This window comes from Coffea eugenioides, chromosome 3 (assembly GCF_003713205.1).
Source record: "Coffea eugenioides isolate CCC68of chromosome 3, Ceug_1.0, whole genome shotgun sequence".
NCBI lineage: Eukaryota > Viridiplantae > Streptophyta > Magnoliopsida > Gentianales > Rubiaceae > Coffea > Coffea eugenioides.
In genome coordinates, this window is record NC_040037.1 from 7,616,354 (window position 1) to 7,631,721 (window position 15,368).

At 37.0% G+C, this 15,368-nt stretch overlaps 1 protein-coding gene across 1 annotated transcript; it reads right to left on the minus strand.

Moving 5' to 3' along the window:
* Positions 1-14,013: 14,013 nt before the first annotated feature.
* Positions 14,014-14,958, minus strand: LOC113765917 (U-box domain-containing protein 40-like). The gene has a single exon (XM_027310155.1). It carries the CDS (start codon positions 14,956-14,958, stop codon positions 14,014-14,016), a length of 945 nt encoding a protein of 314 aa, XP_027165956.1.
* Positions 14,959-15,368: the final 410 nt, after the last annotated feature.

A 15,368-nucleotide genomic window follows, 5' to 3' on the forward strand; every position in this document is an offset into this window, starting at 1 on the left:
TATTTTTTATACTCCTGAAACAGATATATTGCCGTACTCTTTCACTTTAACACGCCGGTGTTCAAACAATGTGGCCGAATATCAAGCGTTAATTCTCGATTTTGAAACGGCTGTAGACATGAAACAATTACATCTTAGAATCTATGATGATTCAAAATTAGTGATAAATCAACTTTTTGATATTTATGATGTTAAGAAACCTGAATTGATCCCGTATTATAAGTATGCAAGACAACTTATGAGATATTTAGACAATGTCACTATAGAACATATCCCTAGAAATTTCAACCAACAAGCTGACTCTTTGGCAAGGGTGGCGTCATGATCACTCTTCTTTCGCATCGAAATCAACTTTCAATATGTCAAAATTAGGTCATACCTCCGATGTTCAACGAAGAAGATGATGGTAAAGAAGAAAACGCTTATCATATTTTTGTCCATGAAATTAAAAAGGAGGATTGACGTCATCTCATTATGAATTACCTTAATCATGGAAAATTACCTGAACATCCCAAGAAAAGGGTTGATATACGTCGTCGAGCGCCACGCTTCATTTACTACAAAGGGACGCTTTACCGAAGGTCATTTGATGGAGTGTTTTTACGATATCTTGGAGAAAATGAGACCATGCAAGTAATAAAGGAGGCTCACTCTGGGATATGTGGCGCTCATCAATCTGGTTCGATTACACTTTCGCATTAAAAGAATGGGATACTACTGGCCAACGATGGTTAAAGACTGCATCGACTTTGCTAGAAGATGTCAAACTTGTCAATTTCATGGCAATTTCATCCATCAATCTCGTGAACCATTGCACCCAACTGTGATTTCTTGCCGTTCGATGCATGGGATTTCGATATAGTTGGACCACTTTCAAAATCTTCTGGTGGACAAATCTTCATTTTGGCAGCTACAGATTATTTCTCAAAGTGGGTTGAAATAGTTCCGCTAAGAGAGGTCGAAAAAGAGAATGTAGTGGATTTCATTCATTTGCACATCATTTATCGATATGGAGTCCGACGTTATATCATCACTGATAATGGTAAAACTTTTTGCAATGTAACAATGAATAAATTTTGTGAAAAGTTTCATTTCAAACAATACAATTCTTCCATGTACTATGCTGCTGCAAATGGACTCGCTGAAGTATTCAATAAGGCCTTATGTAGTCTGTTGAAGAAAATCGTGGATAAATCGAAAAGGAATTGGCATTTTCGAATTGGAGAAGCACTTTGGGCATACAGAACTACTTTTCGAACTCCCACACAAGCAACCCCATACGCGCTCGTTTACGGTATTGAAACAGTTTTTCCACCTGAGTACCAAATACCTTCGCTAAGAATTGCAATTTAAGAAGGGTTCAATGAAAAAGATAATGTTCGTCTTCGCCTTGAGGAGTTAGAAGCACTGGATGAAAAGAGGTTGGAAACTCAACAACAGATTGAGTGCTATCAAACTCGCCTTTCAAAAGCATTTAATAAGCATGTTCGACCTCGCTCCTTCCAAATCGGAGAGTTAGTGCTCGCTGTTCGAAGACCAATCATTCTCACTCATAACCGACAAATAAAGTTTACTCCTAAATGGGATGGTCCATATATTGTTCGAGAAGTATATACGAATGGTTCATATAAATTGATTGCTTAGAATGGATTGAGGGTTGGCCCCATCAAAGGCAAATACTTAAAAAGGTACTATGCATAATCGAAACAGCATGTTGCTCCTTACCCGCATGAGATAAAACTGTGGATGGTAACCACCAATGGTGTAGTATGTGGTTAAACTGTTGAAACGCTCCACCAATTCTAAGGTGGTAAACAAATAGACACTCTTGACCCACATGAAGTTAAAATGTGAACGGCAGGAATTACGTGTGACTTGATTCCCTTTTGGGATACGTAGACAGTTTAGAGGGTGACTTCGAAGTTCAGTTACACCTCCTAAACCAAACCTTTTTTCTTTGCAAAAGAAATCTTTTCTTTTTCTTTGAAATAAAATACTAAATTTAAAAAGTTCTTTTCTCTTAGAAAAAAAAAACAAGAGATAAGAAATGAAAAACATTTTATTATTCAAAAAAAAATTCATTACAGGAAAAAAAGGAAAAATTCAGGAAAAAAAACATGGTGAAAAGTCTAAATATCAAATTTATAGTCCACTACAGTTATTTTACATGATTCCAGTGCAGACTTCATGTTTTCAAGTTCCTTCACTGCGTCATCAGTCAAGATGCTAGTATTTTCAAAAGAAGAGAGCTCATCATGCGCTTGGCTTATCTCAGTCTAGATTTTCTTGAAAGTTTCATGGCTTTGATCGTTAGTTGAACTGATTTTCATGCCTTGTCTCTCCAACTCAATAAGTTCTTGTTGAAGAACTTTCTTCCTATCTTCAATAGATTGCAATTTTTCTTCCAGATTTTGCAGATGACAAGTTAGTTCTTCTTCTTTTGCCTTGGCTCTTCCAAGTTGGGCGGTCATTTTGGAACGGAGTTTTGCATGTGTTTCTCTACTCATCTTTTTCCATGATGAAGATGTCAAAATATCATACGTCTCTGTTTTGACAAACAAATCTTTCAAGTAGTCTTTTAAAGGAAGACCATTGGCGGGATCCGTCCTTGTGATTTCTACAATAATTTTCTCTGCACACTCTTTTAAAGAAGAGATTTGCTTAACAGGAGTGTCAAGAATCTGTCCGCGAAAATCCATCCACAAATTCTGCAAGTACTTTCTTCGATGCGTCTGGATCAATTTTTGGCCATGAAATTCTGAGACCAATGCTACCTTAGGTCTTTTTCGGATTTCGTGCGAACTAGTCAGCTCATTCTTATGTATTGATGAGGTACCTCCACTGGGGGTAAGTTGTTTTGGAATGCTGATAACGATTTCGTCACTTTTCTTGTTTGAAATTGTTGCATCAGTTTCAAGTTCTATTGGTGAATTGGTTCCAACATTTTCTTGGTGGAATTCAAGAAATGGGAGCTGAAAAAAAAGAGGAGAATATTACGAGAGTTAAAAAAAGGGTTACAAAAAAAAGAAAAAGAAAAAAATGGAGAGATGATTATCTTAAGTGGCGACACTCTAACCAACGGTGGTGTAAAGGAAACCTTCTCCAAATCAGAAGATGTTCTCTTCTTTGATTGGTTCCAATGACGATTTTGACTACTACTACCGCTCGCCAACCAATGGATTCTTCCTTGGGTAGATTCGATGCCCTGGACTTGAGTCCCTTCCTTTTCTACAACTTCGATAGAATCATGATCGTCCACCATTTCAATTTTGACATCTTCTTCTATGAGAGTCACGGATATAGATTTTGAAATTTTGGACGGCGTCTTCTTTGTTGGAATCACTGGTTGTACCTCTCTGATGGCCTGTCGAGAGTCCTTGGAAGACTTATTTTTTGTGACAATGTTTTTTGAGGGACTGCTAGTAATTTTGTTCTTCCGCAAGATGGATGAGGTAAGATCCGTTACAATCTCGAAAGCTCCATTATGATGCACTGACTCATTGGCGGAAGTAACCTTACCCTTTTTCGATGATTGCTGAGGGATTTTAACGGTGAATTTAAAGGAAGTTGAAGAGACACTATTTTACCGAGTTGACCACCAGGCGTCATAGTTTTTTGTGATCAATGGATGCTTCCTGCACGTGGGTATAGTCATCCGAGATCGCATCTGCGTGCGAACTGAGGAATCCCATAGTTGAATAGCCTCACCTAAAGTATACGTGTAAGTGATCTCTTTCAAGTTGTTGAAAATGTCCTGACAGAAGTCGAATTGTCTACTAAATCTACAAGGATTATATTTTTCGATAATAAAGGTATTATCCTTACGTAGAGTTAAGTAGCAAGAGCGTTGACTGATAAAGTAGCTCGTGAGCCTTGATGATAAGGATTCATCGTCGATCAACACCTTTTCTTCATTCTCAATCCAACACAATTTGAAAAGTATCAAAGGATTCATTTCTTTGAAGATTTCCTCAACTTCTGATTTCCCATAAAATAGTGTCATTTTCTCACCATTAAATCTTGTCATGCGTGTTTGGTGGCTATTTACTTGATTATTTTCATAATATACATCGAAATATTGGCTAATCCAAATATAGACGTAATGGATTGGAAAAGTTATCCCACATTCTCCAAGGTTAGGGGCATGGACGATCTCCCTCAACCCATGATATATGCTCAAAAGAATGGGAATTGCAAGGCAAAATCTTTTCGCTGTGGCCATTAAGTATGCAACCTTGAAGACACTTGGACGGATACGATTGAACTTTTTGCTTGGCAAAAGGAACTTGGAAATCCAATACGCTATAAATGCTACAATATAGTTTCTTTCCTTAAAGACCCTGGGATATCCAGTGTGTCGAAAGGGACGTTGAAATCCTTCGTATCAGCAAGGTCGTGAGGTTCTATGCTTCCAGAAGGGTTGTAAGTCATTTTCGATTTAGATGTGGTGTTTCTTCTATTCGCCCTGTTCGGAGGAACCCTATACCTGACCTCTCCTTTAAACCAGAAGTGAATCCAGTCTTTCATCCATACCCCTTGGTCATTCGTCCAAAGGTGATAGTAAGCAGAAAAGAGATGCCTGCAACTCTCAGGGAGAAGTAGCTTTCTTTCTTTGTCACGAGTGAGAAACTCCTACGCCAAAGGAACAACTTCATCAAAGAACGAGCCATCGATCGAAAGGCCACCGGGACACCAATATTTGAAAAAAGCCCGCAAGATATTTTCACAGCGGTCATAAGAGAATCGCGACGTGTAGACGGCTTCAAATATGCCGGCACGTGTGAGCACTTCCTTATGTCTTCCAAGGATGTCTTCAACCCACTCCCAATAATGAGAAGTGAAGCATGCCTCGCCAAAGAAGGAAGAGGGAATCTTCCATGTAGTTTTGTCAATATTGAATCTCACGAATGGAAGTGTGAATTTAGCTATTTCTGGATCTCCATTATGAAGTGACGAATTCAATACGACCACTTCTTCTTCCCTCGACGTAGTGGAGAAAGTTGACGGTGCTACGACTTCTTTGGTCCACTTGCTAGTCCAATCCTCAAGATGAAAGCATTCTTCAAGAGGTATAAAAGATTCAGCAAACATGCCGATTGTTGGTTTATGAACATGTAGTGACAAACTCTTTGATTGAGGTCTACTCCGCTCGTCCGTTAATGAAATATGGGGCAACGGCGTGGTGTAGTCCTTAATTTGCATAATTGCTGAAATTTGGTAAAAGAAAAAATATTAGATGATGAAAAGAAATTCTTACAAAATTTTGGTAGTCAAATTTCTTAATCGGTTGTCCTTTTCTCAAGTCCCCGAAATTGCTTAAACCTGTTCTTCAAGCGCGATTTTGGTAATCTACAAAGGAGCAAGGTTATAAAGTTGAAACATTAATATCGGAGTTTTAGCCACAAGGAATTTCTCAAATATCATGCCGCCTAGTATTTTAATAGATCAAGAGGCCAAGGTATCTTATGATATGCCAATGACGCAACTCTACAAGTCCAACGCACATGTTGAGCAGACAAGTAAATTCCAAGTACTAATCACATTCAAAGCACCTAGTGAGGAAATATGCAAAGGCCTTGACTGGAGCTTCTTGTAACGATTAAATGTTGCGAGTAAAAAAAAAAGGGGCTTCAAGTACCTGGTGAGCGAAAAGAAAATTATTGGAGTGCAACCGATGGATGATGATTGATGCTTGTGGCTCGGCAAAGGCGATAACCAGCTTCAAATTGTCTCTATTGATCAAAGGACAGCAAAGCCGACAATAAAGGCAAGTAAAAGTGATACGGTATGGCGATGACTGATTGATAAAAAGGTTAAAATTTTGGCAAGGCAGTCATACGTCAAGGTGTGGTTGAATGGTAGATTTCAGATGCCAAGAAGAGCAGTAACATGAATCAGTGGAGTCACAATTGTAAGGAGTCGTGTATGCAATTATGGTGGCTAATGTGTTATTCAATTTTGTGGTGAGACTCTTAAAAAAAAACCGCTTTGATCTATTAGACAATTATAGAGTGCTAGGATTTCAATGCAAGTTGGTAAAGATACTCGTGGTTTATCAACAGTGCATTGACCACAAACTTCAGGAAGCCAGAAACCATGTTATCTTTTTCCCAAGTTCAAGACATGGCGGACTGGTATGCAAAACTTTACTTATTAGTCACATGCAAAGTGCCAAAACAAATTAAAGCAGGCATGCAAATCTATGGTACAGAAGCTTCTACACCTTGCGTGCGAAGGGACTACCAGGCCAAAAGTATGAATGTTTATGAAAAATGGAAGAAGAGTCGAGATAATCACCTCCAAATTAGCGCGACGTTAGTGGAAAATTTCACACTGGTAATGACAAAGCTGGCACTAGCAACCGTAGCAATTCTAGATAGCAATTGTCGAATCACCAGTTGCAAGAAAGCGTTGGTAGCAGCGACAAGGCAACTCGGCAATAGCAGAAAGTTATTATTGCTGTCTCTAGCTTCTCACAAGTGAATGTACAGCTCTAGTCTTGATTATTTATACTAGTAGCATTGTGATTGGGTCTGAGGAAAATCTAGATGAAAGGTGGTTCCAATTTGGATACAAGTAAACTTCTAATCCTATACGGATTGTTGTTAGGATATTGAAAGGAAGTAACTTCTTGTACAATTGAGAAGGGAGTCGGGCGAGCTTTATTGTTTGAAGTCAATTGGGAACTTGAGTTCAATGTCAATTATGATTCTAACATCAGTTTGGCTTCAGGACATCATGCTCGATTAATTAGATTTTTGTTATGCATGGTTAGCAGAATCCTAACGAATTTCAAATTCCACTTGGAATTCTTCGATGGCAATTGGTTTCTGATTCGGCTTGGGAATGATAAGTGCATGACTAGGGCGGTGGATATGAGGCTAAAGAAAGTGTATTGATCTTTTGGAAATTGAAGGTACTAATGCATTCAATTATCTTGGAAAGTTTGAATGACTATTTCACGGCATCCTATTTTAAAACCTATACAACTCTATCTATGGATTTTAAAAGCTATCGTGAATGCTAAAAAATTGGAGCGGATCTCAACAAATGTTAATGCAATTTGTATTGGACTTCGTTTTGAGCTTTCGGATTTAATTCGGCAATGAGATTGTGTAGTTCACCAAGGATGCAAATGCTAACTTTGGAAGATTGTCCGAATCTTACAAGAGAAATAATTCTTGTGCATATGACCAAGGCGGAGGACTTTGACTTGAAACCATTGTATGATATGATCTTGGAAATTGAGATCATTAAGGGATGCGTTGGTGGTATTTCACATGGAGTCAAAGATCACTAAGTCATTGGACTTTATTTGAGATCACTAAGTCATTGCCATGGAGTAGGGAGTGATGCGCCTTGTCAATATGAAGTTAATATGAAGTTGGTTGGTCTTGGAAATTGATACCACTGAAATGTGTTTGATGATGCATGCGTAGCGGTGGACTTGAATCTATTGGTATGATATGTTTTGACCCAGGCGGAGATTGATATTACTAAGTTATGCATGGATTGGTGGCATTCCACATGGCCATCTTATGATCAATTCAAAAGCCACTACATTGCAAAGCTTCAAGTAAATTCCATTCACGGACTTTATTGTAAGGCTTTAGTTTGGAGCAATCCGGCCTCGGGAATTCAAAGTGATAATATTTTCAATCACCACTCCGCACCATTAATTAAAGGCTTATGCAAATTCACCTACGGACTTTGGTTGGAAATCAATATCGTTTTGATCTTATTCAAATTAAGGATGTCAAAAACTTGTTCGTTCAAATACTCCGTATTCACAAACAAGTTTTGAGGGGGCATTTGTAGATAATGGAATTTTAATCAATTTTTAAAATTACCATTGGTCTATAATTTATTTTTGTGGCTTATTTCTATCCAATCGGATATTACCACATATCATGTACGCTTGGAAAGATGGGTCACTAAATATCCAATTATATTTTGCCACGTGTCAAGTTGAGGTTTTCCAATCAATTGAAATCATTGGGATATCTCCACCAACCAGATCGTATCATATCACATGTCTATTGGATAGATATCTAAATATTTATTTCTTATTAAAGAGGTAATATTTGGAGTCGTTTAATCCATATATACTTCGTATATACTGCAATAGCTCGTCCAATCAAATGGCGCTACTACAAGTTCGACCAATCAAGGAATTACTTATTGGTATTATCTCTTTATTAATAAATAAAAAATAAAGAGATAATATTTAACTGACACAGTCCTAATATGACTGCACGTCTTGCAAGACAAGTAGAGTGGTATACATGGTTTCAACCTTTACCTCATACCACAACTATAAATAGGGATCTCTCTACCAAGTTGACACACACACACATTTAGAGGCATCTCATACGCTTAAGTATTGAAGCTCCAAGCTACGAAGGTCTGGGTTTTCAAACTCCTCAAGCCTTCCTTATATCAAGGCTTGAGCCTTCAAATATTTTCAAGTTCTTCAAATCTTCCATATCAAGATTTGAAGGAGTCGGTGGTTGATCCAAGAGCGAGCTGTGAAGCCCTTGGATTGGCGTTTGAGGAGAAGAATCGAAGGAAACTCTCTAGAAGTTCGAAAAACTCCTAGAGATTGTACTCACAATTATTCTAAATTTATATATTACATATTTGTCGTGTATATTTCTTGTTTTTGCAAACTTGAAATTTTATCGCGTACAACAACATTTACACAACTACACAAAGGGGAAGAAAATATCCATAAGTAAATTTTTAATTTAGTTTTTTCCCCCTTCTGCTATTGGCCTCATTTGAAACAATCGTTTAATGTTATTACTATACGCAACGGCTGGAGACCCGTATGGTGTTATTAACTTTGTCTTCCTTTGAATTATCTTTTTACTATCACATTACATGGTAGTTTAACCATATTAAAAAATATATATATACATTATTTTGTGTAATTATGAATTTTAAATTATACTGATAGCTACCATAATTGTGGTAATGTATTTTTTCTTTTTAATTCCGATCACTTCTCCAACAAACTAATCTTAAAAGTGTAAAACAATATTCTTCGAAATTAATTGTTACAAACAAATATAATAAAATTTTCGTTATTCACACACATATAGACTGTACCTTGATCAGTAGTTGTACAAAATGAGTGAGCAGGCTTTCGTCTATTATGTTAGTACTTGATTTTTTTTTGTCGTTTTTAAAATCCACAAGAAATTGTCAGTAGTAACTATCCATCATTATGCCCATATATATATATATATATAATCAGTGAGCAAGCTTTCGTCTATTATGTTAGTATTTGATTTTTTTTTGTCATTTTTAAAAACCACAAGAAATTGTCAGTACCATCATCATGCCCACATATATATATATATATATATAAAATAAGTGAGCAGGCTTTCGTCTATTATGTTAGTACTTGATTTTTTTTTTGTCATTTTTAAAAACCACAAGAAATTGTCAGTAGTAACTATCCATCATTATGCCCATATATATATATGTATGTATCCATCATTTTGCCTACGGTGCCATTGACCAGTCAAATTATTTTAGTAAGCTTGTTTAAGTACTTCTGTCCTACTTTATTGATGAGAAGTTTGTGCCATGGTTTCTGGCCCATAGAAGGCACAGATGGATTTCGCTTTGCTGAACTGCATCAGCAATATCAGTGTTGATGCTTTGACATTTGATTCGTATGAGTTATCTTGCATGCTCTTGTGGTGAAAAGACATCCTCCGATGCAACAAAGTTATGGGATGTAGTTGGAGGGATATTGCACGGGGCAGAATTTACCCAGTGTGCACTCTCGAACAGTGGTTGTGGTTCTTTCATAAAAAAAAAAAAAGACAAAGTTTTGGGCTATTGTCTAACATGTGCAAGTAACCTGCATCGATGGAATTTTACTGTGATGCTGCACGTTTAGACTCGAAAGGTTGGCATAGTAGTGTAAAGCCTCAAATGCTTGATCTTAGCATTTTGGTCTGCAACCTGTTTATAATCGTGAGATGTTCTACCATTTCAGTTCAGCTGGACTTAAATTTCTTTCGCAGTTCAGCTTGACTTGGTGAGGTTGTTTGTTGGATTTTTTGGTGACTTTAATACCAAATTATTGGATTAAATCCACTAATAATGGCGGCAAATGAATAATTTTATTTCTATATAAATACTTGTAAAGTAAATTTATACTGGACACTGCTAAATTGAATTTCACTTTTAAAAATATCTGCTCTAATTATATCAGACTCTCACTCTTCAAATATCTACTTAAACACTAACTCAACGCCTAAGCTCGTTTACTTACTATCTTCTCTCGAGCTTTGATGCTTTTATAATGAAAAAGTGACCCATATTTAATCCAAATAAGATTCCAAACCCGCCATCGGAACAACCCTCTCTTTAAGGGGCAGTTAGTTCGGTACCACCATCTATACAATTCATAATGCCAAACGAGTGGCAGTTGAGATAAATAATTCAATATCACTTTATATTATTTCATATTTAACGTTCTGATCAGCTGTTCAATAATCAAACAAACTCCATTGTTAGCATCACATAATGACTAGTACATCATGTTTATTTCTTTAACTTAACTGTTGCTCCTGCTGCTTCGCTTCACTTTGAGATATTCATTTGAGTACCCAAAATTTGGCACCATAGGCGACATTTGTCCACTTAGCCAAATTTGAACATTTCTATTCAATAAAAGCGTCTTTAGTGCTTGTAACCCTAAATCCTTGGATTTTTGTTTCAAATATGGGTTATATAGAAAATTTTCTCTACTATAATCTTTATTAGGGTCAATCAGATTACAATATTTTGCTTTGAGATCATTTAGCCAATTAGTGTTGAATCTTAGGATATTAGTACGAAAGTCATTTATAAACATGTGAAAATCAATTAAGAAGATTCATAACAATTGTTATGAACTAGATATGGACAGTTCAAATCAGATTTTATTCTTGAACAAGAATCCATTTTTTGATTTATTTCATTTGTTTCATGTCTGGAACAGGGGAGGATACATCTTATACCACTATTTTGAATTAGAAGAGAAATTTCAAAAAATGACAAATCTATTCACTCTACTAATAATTGAGTTGAATCTAGTGCATCATAAGGGATTTGCCTTTTCTATTGATTCCTATGTATTGGATCAAAAACAATTCTTGAATGAGGTATTTAACTCCAGGGATGAATTCAAAAAAGAAATCTTTATTGGTTCTACCTCTTATTTTTTTACGAAGAGAATGAATCTTTTTCTCAAATCCTCTATAACTCAGAATTTTCTATTTCTCTGGCCAGTTCCGCCCTACCTTTTTCTTTTCCTGATGTAAAATCAGACATGTATCCGACACAGTCTTGGTGGTTGTGGTACGTGATACTGGTGCTTGTCCTTTTCAATGCCAGATTTCTTTAGTTAGACAAAGTTGACACGTACTTCTTACGCTGATGCACATTATGGTTCATAACCTGACCTAACTTTGATGATGTTAGCATTATTGTTGGATTCAAATAGAACAAACTTGAGGTTGTTAAGCTGTAGTTCTTTGCTGGACCATTTGTCTTTAATGCCCTTCTGCATAGAATTGCAAATATCAATGGCCTATATCACTGGCATCTAATTAGTGACAGGATTTTGATGAATATGCATTGTTCTCCTTTCAGAATCTTGACGTCCAATTCTGAAATGTCTTGTCTTTCTCTCTTTCATATTCTCAGGAGGAGGGTTCTTCAAGCATTAACTCCAGACCGGAGTGAATCATTGAACACTTATTTCTCCTACCAAAAGGGAAAGGGAAAAAACAACTAGGAAATCATATTCCATGGAAAACCATGATAAATTATTGAACCACATTTGCAGGCAAAATGCCAAATATAGAAGTATGTGCATTGATCACGTGACCTGTCCCTCAATTTCTTACATTGTTTTCAACATTAGATTGGAAATATTACGTACACGCGATGGTTTGCAACCTTTTTCAACATAATGATGTGAATATTGAGAAGACAGAATAACTATTCTTTTTTACACCGATTGGTAGTGGATAAGTTTTTTGCACTTTTTATGAAATTGGTGTGTGTTTGGATCGCACCTTATTTTTTTCAAATTTTTTTGCTTGTATCATACGCACATTTTTCATTTTTTTTTATCTTACACAAACATCACATCAAATGAGTGTTATTGAATTTTTTTTTCAAAAAATTATCCTAAATAATCTTCTATCCAAACACACTGGTGTCACTTATCATAGTTGCTAGTTATAGTCGACTCTTTTTTCTTTTGGGGTTTTTGGATGTAGTCATTACTCTAGTACTCTAGTTTTTATTTTTAAATCATAGTACAATTGGGTGACAACTATATGTTTTAAAGGTACGTAGATTATTGGTTGACGTTACTGATCTAGTCATTGTATAATTGATTTGAATGATTTGATCGGGTATGATATGGGTGGAATGCAAAAGCAAAAAAATTGTTCAATTACATTCCACTGGTCTATGAATCATCCAAAATTGATTCTGATCTGATTGTACAAATTTTAACTCCATAATTATTTCAAAGATTGATTTAATTGGATTCTCCATTGTTTAGGAAAAAAAAAAATTCGAATCATATATCCAATTCCCATGATGTTCGTTTGGTTTAACCAATCTTAACTGTTTCACAGCAAATGAAGCATCATTTCAAGTCACTCCTAAGACTCCTAAACCAGACTGGAAATGCCCAGTTGAAGGGAACCAAATATAATCAACAACAAAGATTTACCACTAAATTTTACTTATCAGTTGAAGTGAATAGCAATTTGGCTCTTCATTTTATTTAATTTCATGCATTTGTATGATACATATGTCTAAGGGAAAGTATTGCCAATTTAAATAACTTCCAGATTTTCCTACATTCTATTTCGTAATTCAAGCATTATGGTATATGGTGCATGTGGTTTATAAAAAAAAAAAAATTTTAAAAAGGAGCAACCTATGGGTATGGACACGATTGCTCAGTCTTTAAGTAAACTACTTTCTTCAAATCGCAGTACACTTGCAATGTTGATGTTAAAATATGCGAATGATTTCTCAATAATTGCATATCAAACGTAGTTTAAAGTTCAGGGAATCCTATGACGAGTTTTAACTTACAGAAGGTCTGTCTATCAGAAGGGAACATTTGATGGACCACACAACTAGGAAATCCCAACCAATACACATACACACACAGATATATATATATATAAATATATATGTGTGTGTGTATAGAGACATAGACACAACAAGAGAATGGTAGTTAAAACATTTAATCTTATTTAAGAGGTATGGAGTTTTAGAACGGTTTTGATAGGCTAGTATATTCTAGCAAGAGAAACTTTATATTGATTGGATTAATTTTCCCACACTATCAAATGCAAAGATTTTTTTTTTTTTTTATATATGAGGGGCGTTGAGTGTATGCTACATATTTAAAAAAAATTAAAATTCGAGTGGAAATTTTGTGTATAGAATTTTTTACACCAACAAGTGTAGGAGAGGTCAATTTCTTCCTTTGGATCTCAAAAAGAGATAGAAAGGAAAAGAATTGTTGTCATAGATTGTCACGCCCCAATTTTGAGTCCCTAGATCGGATTTGCAATGTGGCACGCCGCAAATATGTGTAGTAATGTTTAAGGTATTAGTGATTTTAGGAATTGGATCCGAGTCGTGGCATAGATGATGTCCAAATATTGAGTTTTTGTGGAAAAATTCTGTGTTATAAAAATTCATTGGACGCATAAGCTGCCTGACATCTAAATAAATTATCTCTAGGAGGCTATGTAACTAAAAAAACACGTTGAAATTTAATCTGCTAAAACAGTTTTGCAATTGGGAAATTTGCCAAATTGGTCCCTAACATTTATCAAAAACACTTTTTTAGTCCCTGACATATAAAATCAGCCAAAATTGTCCTTCACATTTAAATTGTGATCCAATTTGGTCATAATGCTCGTTTTTGCTCCTTTCTCCGGCTAAAACTAGCACGCCCCTCTCACGTGGTTATATTTTCAAGGGCAAAATTGGAAAACACAAATCCCAGATCCACTGGGGACGATCCCTGACCTCACGATCTTTATCTTGCTTCGACTCTCTAAGGACAGGTTCACCACAACGGTGACTGAGTTCACCTGAATAGAAGCATATTTGGAAGTGATCAGAGGCCGGAGAGCCGAGAGTAGACACGCAGTGTAGAGATTCACCCGGGATTCCTCCTGGGTCCGGGTTAGTTTCCGGAGGGAAAGCAGAGCCTCCTCTTGCTGTGACTGAGTTCACCTCAACGGTGACTGAGTTCACCTGAATAGAAGCATATTTGGAGGTGATCAGAGGCCGGAGAGCCGAGAATAGACACGCAGTGTAGAGATTCACCCAGGATTCCTCCTGGGTCCGGGTTAGTTTCCGGAGGGAAAGCAGAGCCTCCTCTTGCTCGAACACTTGAGAGCTCCGGAGCTTGGTCATGAACTTGTCTTCTTCGAGGGAGCTAGAGTGACACAAGGACTCAATATCTGAGGAGGACGAAGAAGAGCAGCAACAATAGGGGCGGGTGGTTAAAGGTAGAGGAGTGGTGGGCCTGTTGATGACAGTGGCGACTGTCACGGATTCCTTGGAGCTGGCGGAAACTTGACTAGGCGTCCGAGTCAGCTCGGTTTCTTGGGAAGAGAACTTTGATAATTGATGATTAGGCTTATGTTGGGAACGGGAAGTGAGCAATAAGGTACGAATGAGGTTATGAGCGGAGCAGAAATCGAAGGGTTTGGGAGGAGGGGTAAAGAGAGTAAAATGGCACCAGCTGAGAACAGCGGACTTGAGGGCGAGGTTAGGGATGAGGGTGGAGAAATCGAGAACAGAGCTATCAGGGAGGGTGGGCCTGAAGTTGAGGGACTTGCAGGCATCGATGTAGTTATGCTCGAAGGAGTGGCCGGAGAAGACAATAACGAGGTCAACCATGAGGGAGCCGGGATGGGGCAGACGAATTCCGGAGGAGGTTGGATTTTTTGCTTTGGGGATTTCTCAAAGTGGATTTTCCACTTGGGTAGCTGCTTCTGCTTGGCGCCACTACCCATCTCCCTTTTCCATTGCTATTTTGATCCTAAAAAGGTTTTCATATGTGAGGGATATTACGGATCGATTGGGAGATTTCAAATCGGGTAGGTATTGCTGATGATGATAATGATGATAACAGTAATCTTATCAACTTTGAAAGAGGAATTGTATTGCTGATTACAATTGGGGACATGATGATGATAAGATTCTGCCGCTAGCTGATGAATCACTCTCTCTCTTTGTCTCTCTCAGTGCACAAATTGCTACACAGTGTAACAGACTAGCCAGTTGATTAAAGCTTTTGTTTTCCAATT